Source organism: Rana temporaria, chromosome 9 (assembly GCF_905171775.1).
Source record: "Rana temporaria chromosome 9, aRanTem1.1, whole genome shotgun sequence".
Lineage (NCBI taxonomy): Eukaryota > Metazoa > Chordata > Amphibia > Anura > Ranidae > Rana > Rana temporaria.
The window spans coordinates 170,646,781-170,661,762 of record NC_053497.1 but is presented as its reverse complement, the minus strand read 5'-3'; the positions used below and the strand labels follow the sequence as shown (position 1 = coordinate 170,661,762).

The window sequence follows — 14,982 nt, the reverse complement described above, 5'->3', positions numbered from 1 at the left end:
CGGAGGTGGGGATATATTGTGGAGAGGGATGAGAATGATGCTGGGTGGAGGCAGTGGTGTATCTAGGGTATGGCAGCCATGGCAAGTGCAATGGGCGCCATATGAAGGGGGCACTGTTGAGTGGCTGGGCAGCAAGGCACTAACCATGGTCTGAGGGTCTCTTTTCCCTCCTCCCGAGCATAGGCAGGATCCTCTTTTCAGCACCTTTGCTAATAAACAATGGCAGCACTATCCCTGCTGCGTTCAGCCACAGCCCTCCCCTGTTCTCCCAGGCTCTCCCATTCCATCTGGTCGGATCGGCAGCGCACAAAGAAGAAGGAGGAACATCAGTTTCTCCATCTCCTCTGTGAAAACTGAGGCCTTAAGTGATGAAGATTTCATCACTTCCAGTATTGGTTCTGCATTTATCTGGCCTTGGAGGGCAGAGGAAGGATCAGGGGTCTAATAAACCCCAGATTTCTCCATAAAGAGGATATGTCACTACCCAAGGTATCACAAGAGATGATAAATATCACTAGTTTTGTTAGCTGTTTTTTTTGTTAAGGTTATCTGAAAGATGGGTTTCAAATGTTTCGACAGGGGCGCAGTTTTAGTTCTTGCCATAGGCGCTATTTTCACTAGATACGCCTCTGGGAGGAGGTGGGGATATATTGTGGAGAGGGATGAGGATGATGTTGGGCGGAGGTGGGGATATAATGTGAAGAGGGATGAGGATGATGCTGGGCGGAGGTGGGGGTATAATGTGAAGAGGGATGAGGATGATGCTGGGCGGAGGTGGGGATATATTGTGGACAGCGATGAGGATGGTGCTGGGTGGTATTTTGTGGAGAGGGATGAGGATGATGCTTGGCAGAGGTGGTGATAGATTGTGGAGAGGGATGAGGACGCTGCTGGGCGGAGGTGGGGATATATTGTGGAGAGCGATGAGGATGGTGCTGGGCAGAGGTGGGGATATAATGTGGAGAGGGATGAGGATGGTGCTGGGTGGAGGTGAGGATCTAATGTGGAGAGGGATAAGGATGATGCTGGGCGGAGGTGGGGATATATTGTGGAGAGTGATGGGGATGGTGCTGGGCGGAGGTGGGAATATATTGTGGAGAGGGATGAGGATGATGCTGGGCGGAGCTGGGGATATAATGTGGAGAGCGATGAGGATGGTGCTGGGTGGAGGTGGGGATATTTTGTGGAGAGGGGTGAGGATGATGCTGGGCAGAGGTGGTGATATATTGTGGAGAGGGATGAGGATGATGCTGGGCGGAGGTGGGGATATATTGTGGAGAGGGATGGATGATGCTGGGGCGGAGGTGGGGATATAATGTGAAGAGGGATGAGGATGATGCTGGGCGGAGTTGGGGATATAATGTGGAGAGGGATGAGAATGATGCTGGGCGGAGGTGGGGATATAATGTGGAGAGGGATGAGGATGATTCTGGGCGGAGGTGGGGTATAATGTGGGGAGGGATGAGGATGATGCTGGGCGGAGGTGGGGATATATTGTGGAGAGGGATGGATGATGCTGGGCGGAGATGGGGTATAATGTGGAGAGGGATGAGGATGATGCTGGGCGGAGGTGGGATATATTGTTGAGAGGGATGAGGATGATGCTGGGCGGAGGTGGGGTATAATTTGGAGAGGGATGAGGATGATGCTGGGCGGAGATGGGGTATAATGTGGAGAGGGATGAGGATGATGCTGGGCGGAGGTGGGGATATATTGTGGCGAGGGATGGATGATGCTGGGACGGAGGTGGGGATATAATGTGGAGAGGGATGAGGATGACTCTGGGTGGGGATAAGTTACATAGAGAAGAGGCTCTCCACAATGCAATTTTACTTAATCATCTTCGGAGTCACATCCACTGATTGACATTGTCCATCCAGTTGCCATAAGTCTTTGGCCACCTTGACTCGGGCATCACCCATTAAAGTCTAAATTCGATTTAGGTGTACTAGGCTTTCACCGCCCTATGGATTTAATGAGAAAGCAATGCCTGGTCCAACATAGTAAAATGGATAGACAGGCTCAGAGAAGTTCTCAGTGAAAGTGTGAAGGAGCCTGTAAGTGTCCGCATCATAAAAGGACACCCTCCCTTCGTCATAGTCCAGATAAGTCCCGACTCTCTGTATCCGCTCAGGTTCAAACGCAATGGACACTGGTGGGGTGTACAGAGCATAGTAACCTTCTGTTGTTCCTCTAATGGCCCATATCAAAGCTTCAGGACATTCTCTTTGACCTCCGGTCCTCCTCACCGACGTGCTGGCTATCCCAAGAGACCAGAACTCTCCGCTCCTCTCCAAAATCTCCGTCTCCCAATAGTGGGTGCCTGAGCAGAAAGCGGTCTGCCCGAGGACACATGGCTCAGTGTCAAACCTCTCTGGGTTTTTGGGGACATCTTGGACCACGTCTGTGGTTGAGATCGTGCGAGTGTCTGGAGAGACCAGAAGGCCGTAATAAGCAGTAGATGGATCAAACAAAATGGATTCTGAAAGAAAATTTTAATATTTCTATCATTATCAGATATTTAGGATTTTTCAGTACATTTGACAAAATACATTACAATCTGACTGGTGTGTTCCATTCAAAATGATGACTTAATCGAACAAAGTGAAGTTCTTTTTTTTCAAGTCGGTTAAAAAAGTGGTGACCAGTCACCCTGTAAATCCCAAATCTTGGATATTTTTGGTGTTTTTAAATGTGTGATGTACAAATTTTTCTGTCGCTCTTTTCTCATCGAAACCTTAATTCCTTTCCATGGACAAAGAGTAGGTGTAACTGTCACCACCGTTTACGACCTTCTCACATCCAAGACAGCTTATCGACACTCCAACCAACAGGACCCGATCCATATCAATTCCCCAGAATCAAGACGAGACACGCAGCTCTGTACTTGTTCCAAAATGAAGACAACTTTAATGGTTCACTCTCAGCTTTTATACAGTTTTCAAGGCACATGAACAATCAAACTCTCCACCACACCCTGGGGGGCTTCAATACTCTTTCAGATGGCTAATTGCTAAACATTCTAGACATGTTGGCGCCGGCCTATAATTATCATGATCTAATCACTGCACATTCCTTCATTAACAGAACTCAAACAAAACACCATCACACAATGATCTCTTCTCAATCCACATCCCTAGACAGACGTTCTGTCTCCGCATACAGCTTGACAGAAAGGTATTCACACCTCTGAGCATCAATAGGCTTAAAGCAGTGTTATCACACAATGAAAGGACTTCCAGGAGCCTGACTCAATTAGCATGTCACTAGCCAGGGCTAATCATAGAAATGAGTCACTATTGACTGGTTGGGTCACAATTAACCAACAACTTGCAATATCTCAAGATCCTGCAATATGAACTATCAGTGATGTCCCCTGTCCTGTAATTTAGGATATAATTTCTCAGTCACCCTATGGCTCTATCGGACATAAGGTGACCCTAGACATAAGACTCCTTGGTGACGCCGGTACAGGAGTACCCCTCATCCTTACAAAGTCTCTGGGTGTCCCGGGTCATTCCGTTACAGTAGGTTTTGCTTTGAAGTCCAACTCCAACTGAAGGCCAAAACTTAAATTAAATTAGACAAATGCCCCGTACATACGCCAAGGTTTTTCGAAAGGAAAACTGCTAGGAGAGCTTTTGGCCAGGAAACCCGGCCTTTTGTATGCTCCCTCGCAGTTTTTCTGATGGAAAACTGCCAAACCCGCCGACCAAAAAAAAAAGAGAACCAGCTCTCTTTTTTTTTACCATCTGGATTCCCGACTGATTTTTTTTCAGAAAACCTGGCCCGTGTGTAGCAGAAAATGGCCATTTTTGGCCATTTTCCCGTGGGAAAAAACTCAGATGGAGAATAAACACGGTCAGGATTCCTGAGGAAAAGCTCTCATCTGAGTTTTTCCCAACGGGAAAACCGATCGTCTGTATGGGGGGAAAAGTAGAGAGCAGGTTCTCGGTTCTCTTTTCCCATCGGGAATCCCGGTCATGTGTACGAGGCATAAAGCCTCGTACACACGATCCAATTGTTGGCCAACTGAGCGTCAGATTTTTGTCTTAAGGGTGTGTGCCTGGATCTTGTCTTGCATACTAATGGTACACAATTTTCATGCAACAAACACGAACGTAGTGACATACTACAAAGGAATTTCAGCTCTTGAGCGCCACGAGCAGGTCAGCATGGGTGAAGCTTAAGAGGTATCTTGAGTGCCAAGCTAGAGACCCAGCAGAGAAGCGGGGGTGACGCTTGACGAAGATACTACAGTGAAGATGGGAGGAACTCAAGGGATTCAGTGGCAGTGAATCATCTAGTCTAGTGAGAGACCGGGAGCTCAGTGGGCTGAAGAACTACAAGGAGCAGAGCTAGTACAAGGGGTGGGCAGAAGGGTCGGATGCCCTGGGTGATAGCAGAAAGGTAAGTGCATTTTACAGGGCACAGCGGCGACAATGGGCACAGAGGCGACAAAGGGCACAGTGGCATCAATGGGTACAGTGGTGACAAAGGGCACATTGGCATCAATTAAAGGGCACAGTGACATGCACAGTGGCGACAATGGGCACAGTGGCAACAATTAAAGGGCACAGTGGCGACAATTGAGGGGCACAGTGGCTGCGTTTGATGGCATGGCACAGTGGCTGCATTTGATGGCATGGCTCAGTGACTGCGTTTGATGGCATGGCTCAGTGACTGCGTTTGATGGCATGGCACAGTGGCTGCGTTTGATGGCATGGCACAGTGGTGCGAATTGATGGCATAGTGACTGCATTTGATGGCATGGCACAGTGGTGACAATTGATGGCACAGTGGCTGCGTTTGATGGCATGGCACAGTGGTGACAATTGATGGCACAGTGGCTGCGTTTGATGGCATGGCACAGTGGTGACAATTGATGGCACAGTGGCTGCGTTTGATGGCATGGCACAGTGGTGACAATTGATGGCACAGTGGCTGCATTTGCTGGCATGGCACAGTGGTGACAATTGATGGCACAGTGGATGCATTTGATGGGCACAGTGAGGCTGCAATTTTTTTTTTTGCAATTGTTTTGTGGCTAGTGCAAGACTTAAGGGACAACCATGGGAATGAACCACGTGGCTAAAATGTTTAAGTGAAAAAATCACATGAAACAGGCGGTGGATGCAAATATCTACTCACCTTTTATAATGGAAATCTTCCTCCACTCTAAAAACAAAGCAAAAAAAAATGAGTATAATATTTCCATTCTTAGGTTTTTTGTTCATTACAGCAACAATGTTGGTCTACCACAATATCAGAGGTGTAACTAGAACCTTCAGGGCCCCAGAGCAAGAAACCATGAAGAGCCCTGCTGGCCACCAGGACCTTTTCCATCAGTCCCAGGCCATTTGCATTGGTCTCGGGTGGCCCTTCCAACTGATCCTAAGGCCCTTCACTCCTGTTCAGGAGCCCAATTTGACTCAAGTAGCAGGGGCAAAAGAAGAGCGCGTGACCACCGTGATTGACTGTCATGGCGGTCACATGATCCGAAAAAACTCCAGATCACAAGGAGCGAAAGGGAGCCTTCGGTTAGGCGCCGGTAGAAAAGGTTTGTGCACTACTTTTCTGCAACTTTGGTGCGATTTGAGTGCCACAGACTGCAATGTTAAATCACAAAAGTTGCAAGCAGGTCGCAAGGAAGCCGCAAGCAAGTCGCACAACTTGAACTATAGCGGCGTTATACCGCCACCGCACATCGAGCCCCAGTGTGAAAGGAGCCTTATAAACCAAGATAGTTACACACAAATCTGTTGCCATTCCCGGAGCTGCAGGCAGCTGTCTGGGGCAGGTTCAGCATCACTGGGGGGGGGGGGGGGGGCGGGGCAATGATGCCAGCAAGAGCAATTAGGCCACACCCAATGTTAGCTGTGGCACGCTATGCCCACCGCAATACTCCTCTCCAGGCCGCTAAAGTGTTGGGGTTTGGTTTGAAAAAAAGATGGGACCCCTAGTTCAGGCTAAAAACACTTTTCCCGTCAGTACATTATATACCCGTTGATCCTGCCAGAAATGCTGTGTCCTTGTCACTTCCTGTGAGCTGAACTGGAAGTACAAACAATCTTATCTTCCTTCTCTAAAAAAGAATAATTTCCCTTCTCCCATTTAACAGAGATGAACAAAAGTACACGTTTAACCCCTTGGTGCCGGTCACATGCAAATATGCGGCCTCTCTGTGCCTGATCATTGGCGCCAAGAGGCTGCATATTTGGTGACCGGTCATCTCTATGACCGTCGGAGGCCCGGGTGCGACGTTATGACGTCGCGCCAGGGTACCCGGAAGTCAACAAAGCCGCAATCGCGGCTGTCAGCATGAGATCGTGATTTTTTTTTCCCAATCTCATGCTTTTAAGCCTGGAGGAGAGATGTGGGGTCTGACCCCGCCTCTCTCCATAAAGAGGACCTGTCACAGTGATTCCTATTACAATGGATGTTTACATTCCTTGTAATAGGAATAAAAGCGATGAAAAAAATACAAATTAAAAAAAGGTGTAAAAATAAATTAAGTAAAATATTTTTTTTTATAAAAATTTTATTAAATTAAAAACGCCCCTGTCCCAGAAGCAAACAGACATGTAAGTCCCGCCCACATATATAAACGCCGTTCAAACCACACATAAGAGGTATCGCATGCGCGTGCAACAATTCTAGCACTAGACCTCTGTATTGTAACTCTAAACTGGTAAACTGTAAAAAAAATGTAAAGCGTCGCCTATGGAGATTTTTAAGTACCAAAGTTTGGCGCCATTCCATTAATGTGCGCAATTTTAAAGCGTGACATGTCAGCTATCTTTTTACTCGGCAAAACATCATCTTTCACATTATACAAAAAAAATGTAATTCATGAAACCATTTTTTTCCCCCCCAAAAAAAAGGCATTTGAAAAATGATTGCGCAAATACCGTGCGAGATAAAAAGTTGCAATGACCACCATTTTATTCCCTAGGGTGTATGCTTAAAAAATATATATAATGTTTGGGGGTTCTGATTAATTTTCTAGCAAGAAAATTATGATTTTTACATGAAGGAGAGAAATGCCAGAATAGGCCCGTTATTGAGGTGGTTAAGGCTTTACAACCACTTTAACCGGATCCTGACCGGCTCACGCAGATATACTGCAGCAGAATGGCTCCCCTGGGTAAAACCCCATACGGGTACGTCCTTCTATTTTTCGGCCACCAGAGGGCGCGTGCGATTTGTGTGTGTAATTCCCTGTGCTGTCAGGGAAGAGAAAACATATCGTTTGTTCCTACTAAGTAGGAAAAACGATATGTCTCCTCTTCTAGTCACTCCCATCCCCCTACAGTTAGAACACGCTGAGGGAACACACAGTTAACCCCTTGATCTCCCCCTAGTGTTAACCCCTTCCCTGCCAGTAACATTTATTTAGTAATCAGTGCATTTTTATCGCTGTATAATTGTCAATGGTCCCTAAAAAGTGTCCGATCTGTCTGTCGCAATGTCGCAGTACCGCTAAAAATCGCTGATCACCGTCATTAGTAAAAAATATGCAGCCACCGCATCTCCGGAGTGGTAAGCTGTAATACATTTTTTGCTTTTGGGTTTAGATATACTTTAAGGACATTGTGACACTTACCGACTTCTCGTTCTAAGGACTCTGTAAAAGAAGAGAAGAAAAAAAACACATCTCAGTTACGGCAGCGACACGTAATTCTGATGCCGCGTACACACCATCGTTTTCTGCGATGGAAAAATGCGACGCTTTATGTGCTTTAAAAAAACGTCATTTTTCAAACTTCAATTTGAACAACGACGTAGCATACACACCATCGCTTTTTCACAACGCTCTAGCACAGCGCAGTTCCGTCAATCACGCACGACGTCACTATAAAGGGTCGTTTCCATGCGGAAGACGGCCTCTTTTGCTGATATCGTGTTGCTGCGTGTTAGTAAAAGTTTGGTGAGATACGATTCGTGATTTTCAGTGACTGTGCTTTAAATTTCGTTTTCTTGTCTATAAGCTGAAAAACACCTTAACGAATGTGCTGATTCCATTCTGAACAGTCGTTTTACATGAATGAGCGCTGCCGTCTCCTAACTTGCTTCTGAGCATGCGCGGGCTTAAATCGACGTTTTTACGTACACACGGTCAATGTTTAGAACACAGAAAACGACGTCGGCCAAAAACGACACATAAAATTGAAGCATGCTTCAATTTTTTTCTGTCGTTTTTTAGAAGACATAAAACGACGTTTTTGCCCACACACGGTCAATTAAATTGACGTTTTTGAAAATGACGTTTTTTTCCATCGCAGAAAACGATGGTGTGTACGCGGCATGAGATCCAGGTTTCCCTGACATTGCTTGTGTTTCACACATTGTCAGATTATGAGCTTGAAAACTATTTTAAAGATTTCTTCCCAAAACGGATATTTCTCTCTTATGAAGAGTTTTCTGTAAAGACAGGACGCTGTCTGATGCTTACAGTGCTGTGAAAAAGTATTTGCCCCCTTCTGTTTTTTTATTTGCATATTTGTCACACTGAAATGATTCAGATCATCACATTTTAATTTTACACAAAGACACATTTGGGGGGGGGGGGGGGGGGACAAATAAACAGAAAAATTCAGAAAAAAACCCCATCAATTGCAGCCTCACTGTGCCCATCAAACACAGCCTTGTGCCTATCAAAGGCAGCCACTGTGCCCATCAAACACAGCCACTGTGCCATCAAATGCTGCAACTGTGCCCATCAAAGGCAGCCACTGTGCCATCAAATGCTGCAACTGTGCCCAAACGCAACCACTGTGCCCATTAAATGCAGCCTTGTGCCCATCAAACGCAGCCACTGTGCCCATCAAATGCAGCCACTGTGCCCATCAAATGCAGCCACTGTGCCCATCAAATGCTGCAAGTGTGTCCATCAAATGCAGCCACTGTGCCCATCAAACACAGCCACTGTGCCATCAAATGCAGCCACTGTGCCCATCAAACGCAGCCACTGTGCCCATCAAACGCAGCCACTGTGCCCATCAAAGGCAGCCACTGTGCCCATCAAACACAGCCACTGTGCCATCAAATGCTGCAACTGTGCCCATCAAACGCAACAACTGTGCCCATCAAATGCAGCCTTGTGCCCATCAAATGCAGTCGCTGCGCCCATCAAACACAGCCACTGTGCCATCAAATGCTGCAACTGTGTCCATCAAACGCAGCCACTGTGCCCATCAAATGTAGCCACTGTGCCCATCAAATGTAGCCACTGTGCCCATCAAATGTAGCCACTGTGCCCATCAAATGCTACCACTGTGCCCATCAAATGCAGCCACTGTGCCCATCAAATGCTGCCATCAAATGCTACCACTGTGCCCATCAAACGCAGCCACTGTGCCCATCAAACGCAGCCACTGTGCACAAACACAGCCACTGTGCCCATCAAACGCAGCCACTGTGCCCATCAAATACTACCACTGTGCCCATCAAATGCAGTCACTGTGCCCATCAAATGCTACCACTGTGCCCATCAAATGCAGCCACTGTGCCCATCAAACGCTGTCACTGTGCCATCAAACTCAGCCACTGTGCCCATAAAATGTAACCACTATGCCCATCAAATGCAGCCACTGTGCCCATCAAATTCTCCCAATGTGCCAATCAAATGCTGCCACTGTGCCAACAAATGCTCCCACTGTGCCCATCAAATACTGCCACTGTGACCCCCCACCCCCCGCTTGCCGTCTGCCCAGCACTTACCCTCAATGGGGCAGCTGGTGACAGTGGCAAGCGATGTCCTCCATGCTCCTCCATGTCTTTTTCTCTCCTATAGGTGATTGGATGCCTGATAGGCGTCCAATCACTGTGCCTGTCATTTCAGCCCAGACCCGAGCACCTGATTGGTGGAGAGGCGGTTCAGTGTTATGAAAGAAAATATTAATTAGCTGTTCTAACACACCTGGGTCAACTGCCAGCACCAAGCATGGCGCTCGCAGGTCACTTTTTTTGAAGCCTACGGCTCTAATTAGGTGCTTCAAAAACACCCCCCGCCGCTGTAATTCAGGCGCCCGGCGTTGGTAAAGGGGCCGGACGCCTGAATAGGGACGGCCATGGATAGATTCATGCAATGCATGAATCTATCCATTGGTCATAGAGAGGGTGGCTGGAGAGAGGGGGCGGCGCCCGTGCTCCCTTATGGACGCACCGCCACTGCACAAAGATAACGCGAGTAAATACAAAATGCAGTTTTAAATGATGATGAAATTTTGACATAAAACGTTGCAACGATCGCCATTTTATTCTCTAGGGTCTCTGCTAAAAGAAATATATATATAATGTTTGAGGGCTTCAAGTAATTTTCTAGAAAAAAATACAATTATCAGAAAACGGCAATGAAAAGGTTAAACAAGAGGACTTGGGAATATAAATAATAATAAAAATAAATACATAAAATTAATAATTAATAATAAAAATAATAAATGTTATTTTTGACAGTAAGGTTGGAGTTCCACTTTAACCCCTTCCTGCCTAGACAGGGCGTCCCTTTAACCACTTGCCGACCGGCTCACGCCGATATGCGTTGGCAGAATGGCACGGCTGCGCAAAGCAACGTACCTGTACGTTGCATTAGAATTTGATGCTGTGCGGGCACACGCCACGAGCTCCGTGACCGTGCCTGCGGGACCCGTGGACTCGATGTCCGCCGGGCTCCCGCGATCGTGTCACGGAGCTGTAGAATAGGGAGATGCCTATGTAAACAAGGCTTTTCCACTGTTCTGCCCAGTGACAGGACACTGATCTACTACTCCCTGTCATCGGGAACAGTGATCACTGTCGTGTCACATGTAGCCACGCCCCCTCACAGTTAGAATCACTCCCTAGGACACACTTAACCCCTGCAGGGACTTTTTTTGCCGGCTAAAAAAACGCAAATCGCAGTAAAAACGTGTGTCGAAAAAACTCAGCAAGCACCACAAAAAGCACTGCAAAAACGCTCAAAAGCAACATGCATAGGTGTGAATCAAGCCTAAACACAGCTTCCCCGTTCTTCACAGTCATTGATCGTGTGTTCCCTGATATAGGGAAACACAATCAATGATATCACACGTCCAGCCCGCCCCCCTACAGTTAGAAACACAGATGAGGTCACACATAACCCCTACAGCACCCCCTAGTGGTTAACTCCCAAACTGCAATTGTCATTTTCACAGTAAACAATGGGCTAGATTCAGGTAGGGGCGCGCATTGTTACGGCGGCGCAGCGTATCGTATTTACTCTACGCCTCCGTAAGTTAAAGAGGCAAGTGCTGTATTCACACAGCACTTGCCTTCTAAGTTACGGCGGTCTAGCGTAAATGGGGCCGGCGTAAGCGCGCGTAATTCAAATGTGGATGAGGGGGCGTGTTTTATGTTAATTCCTGGGGACCCGACGTGATTGACGTTTTTCCCGAACGGCGCATGCGCCGTCCGTGGAATTTCCCAGTGTGCATTGCTCCAAAGTACGCCGCAAGGACGTCATTGGTTTCGACGTGAACGTAAATTACGTCCAGCCCTATTCGCGAACGACTTACGCAAACAACGTAAAAAATAAAAATTTTGACGCGGGAACAACGGCCATACTTAACATTGCATGCGCCTCCTAATAGCAGGAGTAACCTTACGCCGAAAAAGACTAACGTAAACGACGTAAACAAATAGCGCCGGGCGTACGTAAATTTGTGAATCGGCGTATCTAGGTCATTTGCATATTCTACGCCGAAAACGACGGAAGTGCCACCTAGCGGCCAGCGTAAATATGCACCCTAAGATACGACGGTGTAAGAGACTTACGCCAGTCGGATCTTAGGCTAATGTCGGCGTATCTTGCTTTCTGAATACAGAAAGAAGATACGCCGGCGCAGCTTTGAATTTACGCGGCGTATCTATAGATACACCGGCGTAATTCATTGCTGAATCTGGCCCAATGTATTTTTATAGCATTTTTTGCTGTGAAAATGACAATAGTCCAAAAATGTGTCAAAATTGTCCACCGCCATAATGTCGCAGTCACGAAAAAAATAAACCTATCTCCTATTTTGTAGACGCTATAACTTTTGCGCAAGCCAATCAATAAACGCTTATTGCAATTTTTTTTAAACTGAGAAAGATCATTTTTTATATATTTTTGGGGATATTTATTATAGCAAAAAGTAAAAAAATGTTGCTTTTTTTTTCAAAATTGTCGCTCTATTTTTGTTTATAGCGCAAAAAATAAAAACCGCAGAGGTGATCAAATACCACCAAAAGCAAGCTCTATTTGTGGAGAAAAAAGGACGACAATTTTGTTTGGGAGCCACGTCGCACGACCGCGCAATTGTCTGTTAAAGCGACGCAGCGCCAAATCGGAAAAAGTGCTCTGGTCAGGAAGGGGGTAAATTCTGAAGTGGTTAATAGGGTCTGTACTCCTGGGGGGTGGGGCTTTGGGAAGGGGGGGGGGTTGATGATCATGTGACCACTGTGATTGGCAGCTCTGGGAGACGCTTGCTGTGAATAATGACTGAAGGTTGTATTGCTTACCTGCAGAATCCTTTATTTCTTGTAGCTGTCTCTCTGTAATGACAGAAATGAAGTTTGTGAATAATTCTTATCATCTGATTACTAAAGTCACATTCATTACATCCGGATTTAATTAAAGAAACATGAATCACTGACTTAAAACACTGGATTAGTATTATTATAATACGTCTTCTGACTTTGAAGATGTGCGTCTATCTTCAGTCCATCCCTCTAGTTGCAGCTCCTTTTTTTTTTTGCGACATGGCTCCCAAACAGAATTGGCGTCCTTTTTTCCCCCACAAATAGAGCTTTCTTTTGGTGGTATTTGATCACCTCTGCGGTTTTTCTTTTTTGCGCTATAAACATTACATTAATTACAGCAGGAGTAAGTGACGCGTCAACATAAGAAGAAAAGAAGAAGGCAGAAGACGGCAAAGAAGAGCGGGCTGCGCCGCCGCTAGTAAGAGAGCTAAATTTTTCATTGGGGTGCAGCCTATATGCTAAAGACGGTTTGCACTTGAATGGAAGGGGGTCTGCTGTGCTGGGGGAGAGGTTTATGGGAATGCTGGAGGAGTATTTAAACTAGGATTGAGGGGGGAGGGTGAATTAGAATTACATCGAGCAGACAGGTCAGTTAGTGGTCAGACATTAATGGAGAGTGGAATGGGGATAGATGGGGGGAGGGTTATGGCAGGTGACAAGAAAGTTCCCATGTTGCAAACAGCCATTGGAAATAATAGTGCCATTTGTACTACTATAAATTATATGAAAAACACCAGAGAAAAATGTAACAATACATTTAAGTGTTTGTTCACCAATGCCAGAAGTCTGCCAAGCAAAACAGGTGAGCTGGAAGCTCTGATGCATGAGGAGAGCTATGATGTAATCGGTATTGCTGAAACTTGGCTTCAATCCTCACATGACTGGGCTATTAATATTCCTGGCTATGCTCTCTTTCGGAAAGACAGGGTAAAAAGGAAAGGTGGAGGGGTCTGTCTCTATGTGAGAAGTGACCTCAAAGCAAGCGTGAAAGAGAACCTGGTTGATGGAGAGTGTGATGAGGCTGAAGCATTATGGGTGGAACTGCATACAGATGTGCGTAGTTCAAAATTAATCATTGGAGTTTGTTATAAACCACCCAATGTTAATGAGGAGGTGGAGACTCAGCTCCTTGCACAGATGGAAAGGGCTGCAAGGTCTGGGACGGTGATAATAATGGGGGATTTTAACTACCCAGAAATTGACTGGATTAATGGCACTTCTGGGACAGTTAAAGGACAAAAATTTAAAAACCTATTGCAGGACAATTTTATGGTGCAGTTTATTGAGGCCCCAACTAGGAATGATGCCCTGTTGGACCTGATAATCTCAAACCATGCAGAGCTTATTACTAATGTTCAGATAAAGGAACACCTGGGTAGCAGTGATCATAACATGATTTCATTTAATGTTAACTATAAGCAAGAAATACATACAGGAAATATTAAAACACTAAATTTTAAGAGAGCAAATTTTCCAAGGATGAGGGCTGCTCTCCAGGACTTGGACTGGGAGGGACTATTGGCACAGATGAACACAGAACAGAAATGGGAATTCTTCAAAAAGACTGTGTGGAACCTCACTGCAAAGTATGTTCCCATGGGCAATAAGTTTAAAAGGCTAAAAATAAAACCTATGTGGCTCACGGTCAAAGTTAAAAAAGCTATAAACAATAAGAAAGTAGCTTTTAAAAAATATAAAAATGAAGGAACACTAGTGTTGTTTAAATGTTACAAAGAATATAACAGGATATGTAAAAAGGAAATCAAGGATGCAAAAATTCAAAACGAACGACAGATTGCAAAAGATAGTAGGACAAACCCCAAAAAATTCTTTAAATATATTAATAGTAAAAAGGTGAAGTCTGAGCATGTAGGCCCCTTACAAAATAATCTAGAGTGGGTGACTGGGGACAAAGAGAAGGCAAATTTACTAAATGTTTTCTTCAGCTCTGTGTATACAATGGAGCATGGGGGAGCTCATGTCCAAAATGGGGGTGGGAGTGACACAGCCCCAAATCCACAATGGCTCAAAAGTGATATGGTCCAGAAATATTTAGACAGAATAAAGGTGGATAAAGCACCTGGACCTGATGGCATCCATCCACGGATCCTAGGTGAGTTGAGCTCTGTCATTTCAAAGCCACTGTATCTAATATTTAGGGACTCATTAAAGACAGGAATAGTACCACTGGATTGGCGCAGGGCCAATGTGGTGCCCATATTTAAAAAGGGAACAAAGTCTTTACCAAGTAACTATAGACCTGTTAGTTTAACTTCTATAGTTGGGAAGATACTGGAACGTTTAATAAAAGACCACATGGATGAGTTCTTGCAGGAAAAAAACTATTTAAGCAGCAGACAACATGGAGTCATGAAAGACAGAAGTTGTCAGACAAACCTGATTTCCTTTTATGAAGAGGTAAGTAAAACCCTGGACAGAGGC

At 45.6% G+C, this 14,982-nt stretch overlaps 1 protein-coding gene across 1 annotated transcript in view; it reads right to left on the bottom strand.

Annotated features, from left to right (window-relative positions):
- Window positions 1-1,342: 1,342 nt before the first annotated feature.
- LOC120914337 (butyrophilin subfamily 1 member A1-like) overlaps window positions 1,343-14,982 on the bottom strand; it is a 45,679-nt gene continuing 32,039 nt past the window's right edge. The window contains exons 5-8 of the mRNA XM_040325002.1: window positions 12,520-12,552; window positions 7,607-7,627; window positions 5,152-5,178; window positions 1,343-2,482 (exon numbers count right to left, since the gene is read on the bottom strand). Coding sequence (XP_040180936.1) covers window positions 1,965-2,482; window positions 5,152-5,178; window positions 7,607-7,627; window positions 12,520-12,552 — 599 coding nt within the window. The 3' untranslated portion in view covers window positions 1,343-1,964. The remainder of the gene's footprint in view (window positions 2,483-5,151; window positions 5,179-7,606; window positions 7,628-12,519; window positions 12,553-14,982) is intronic.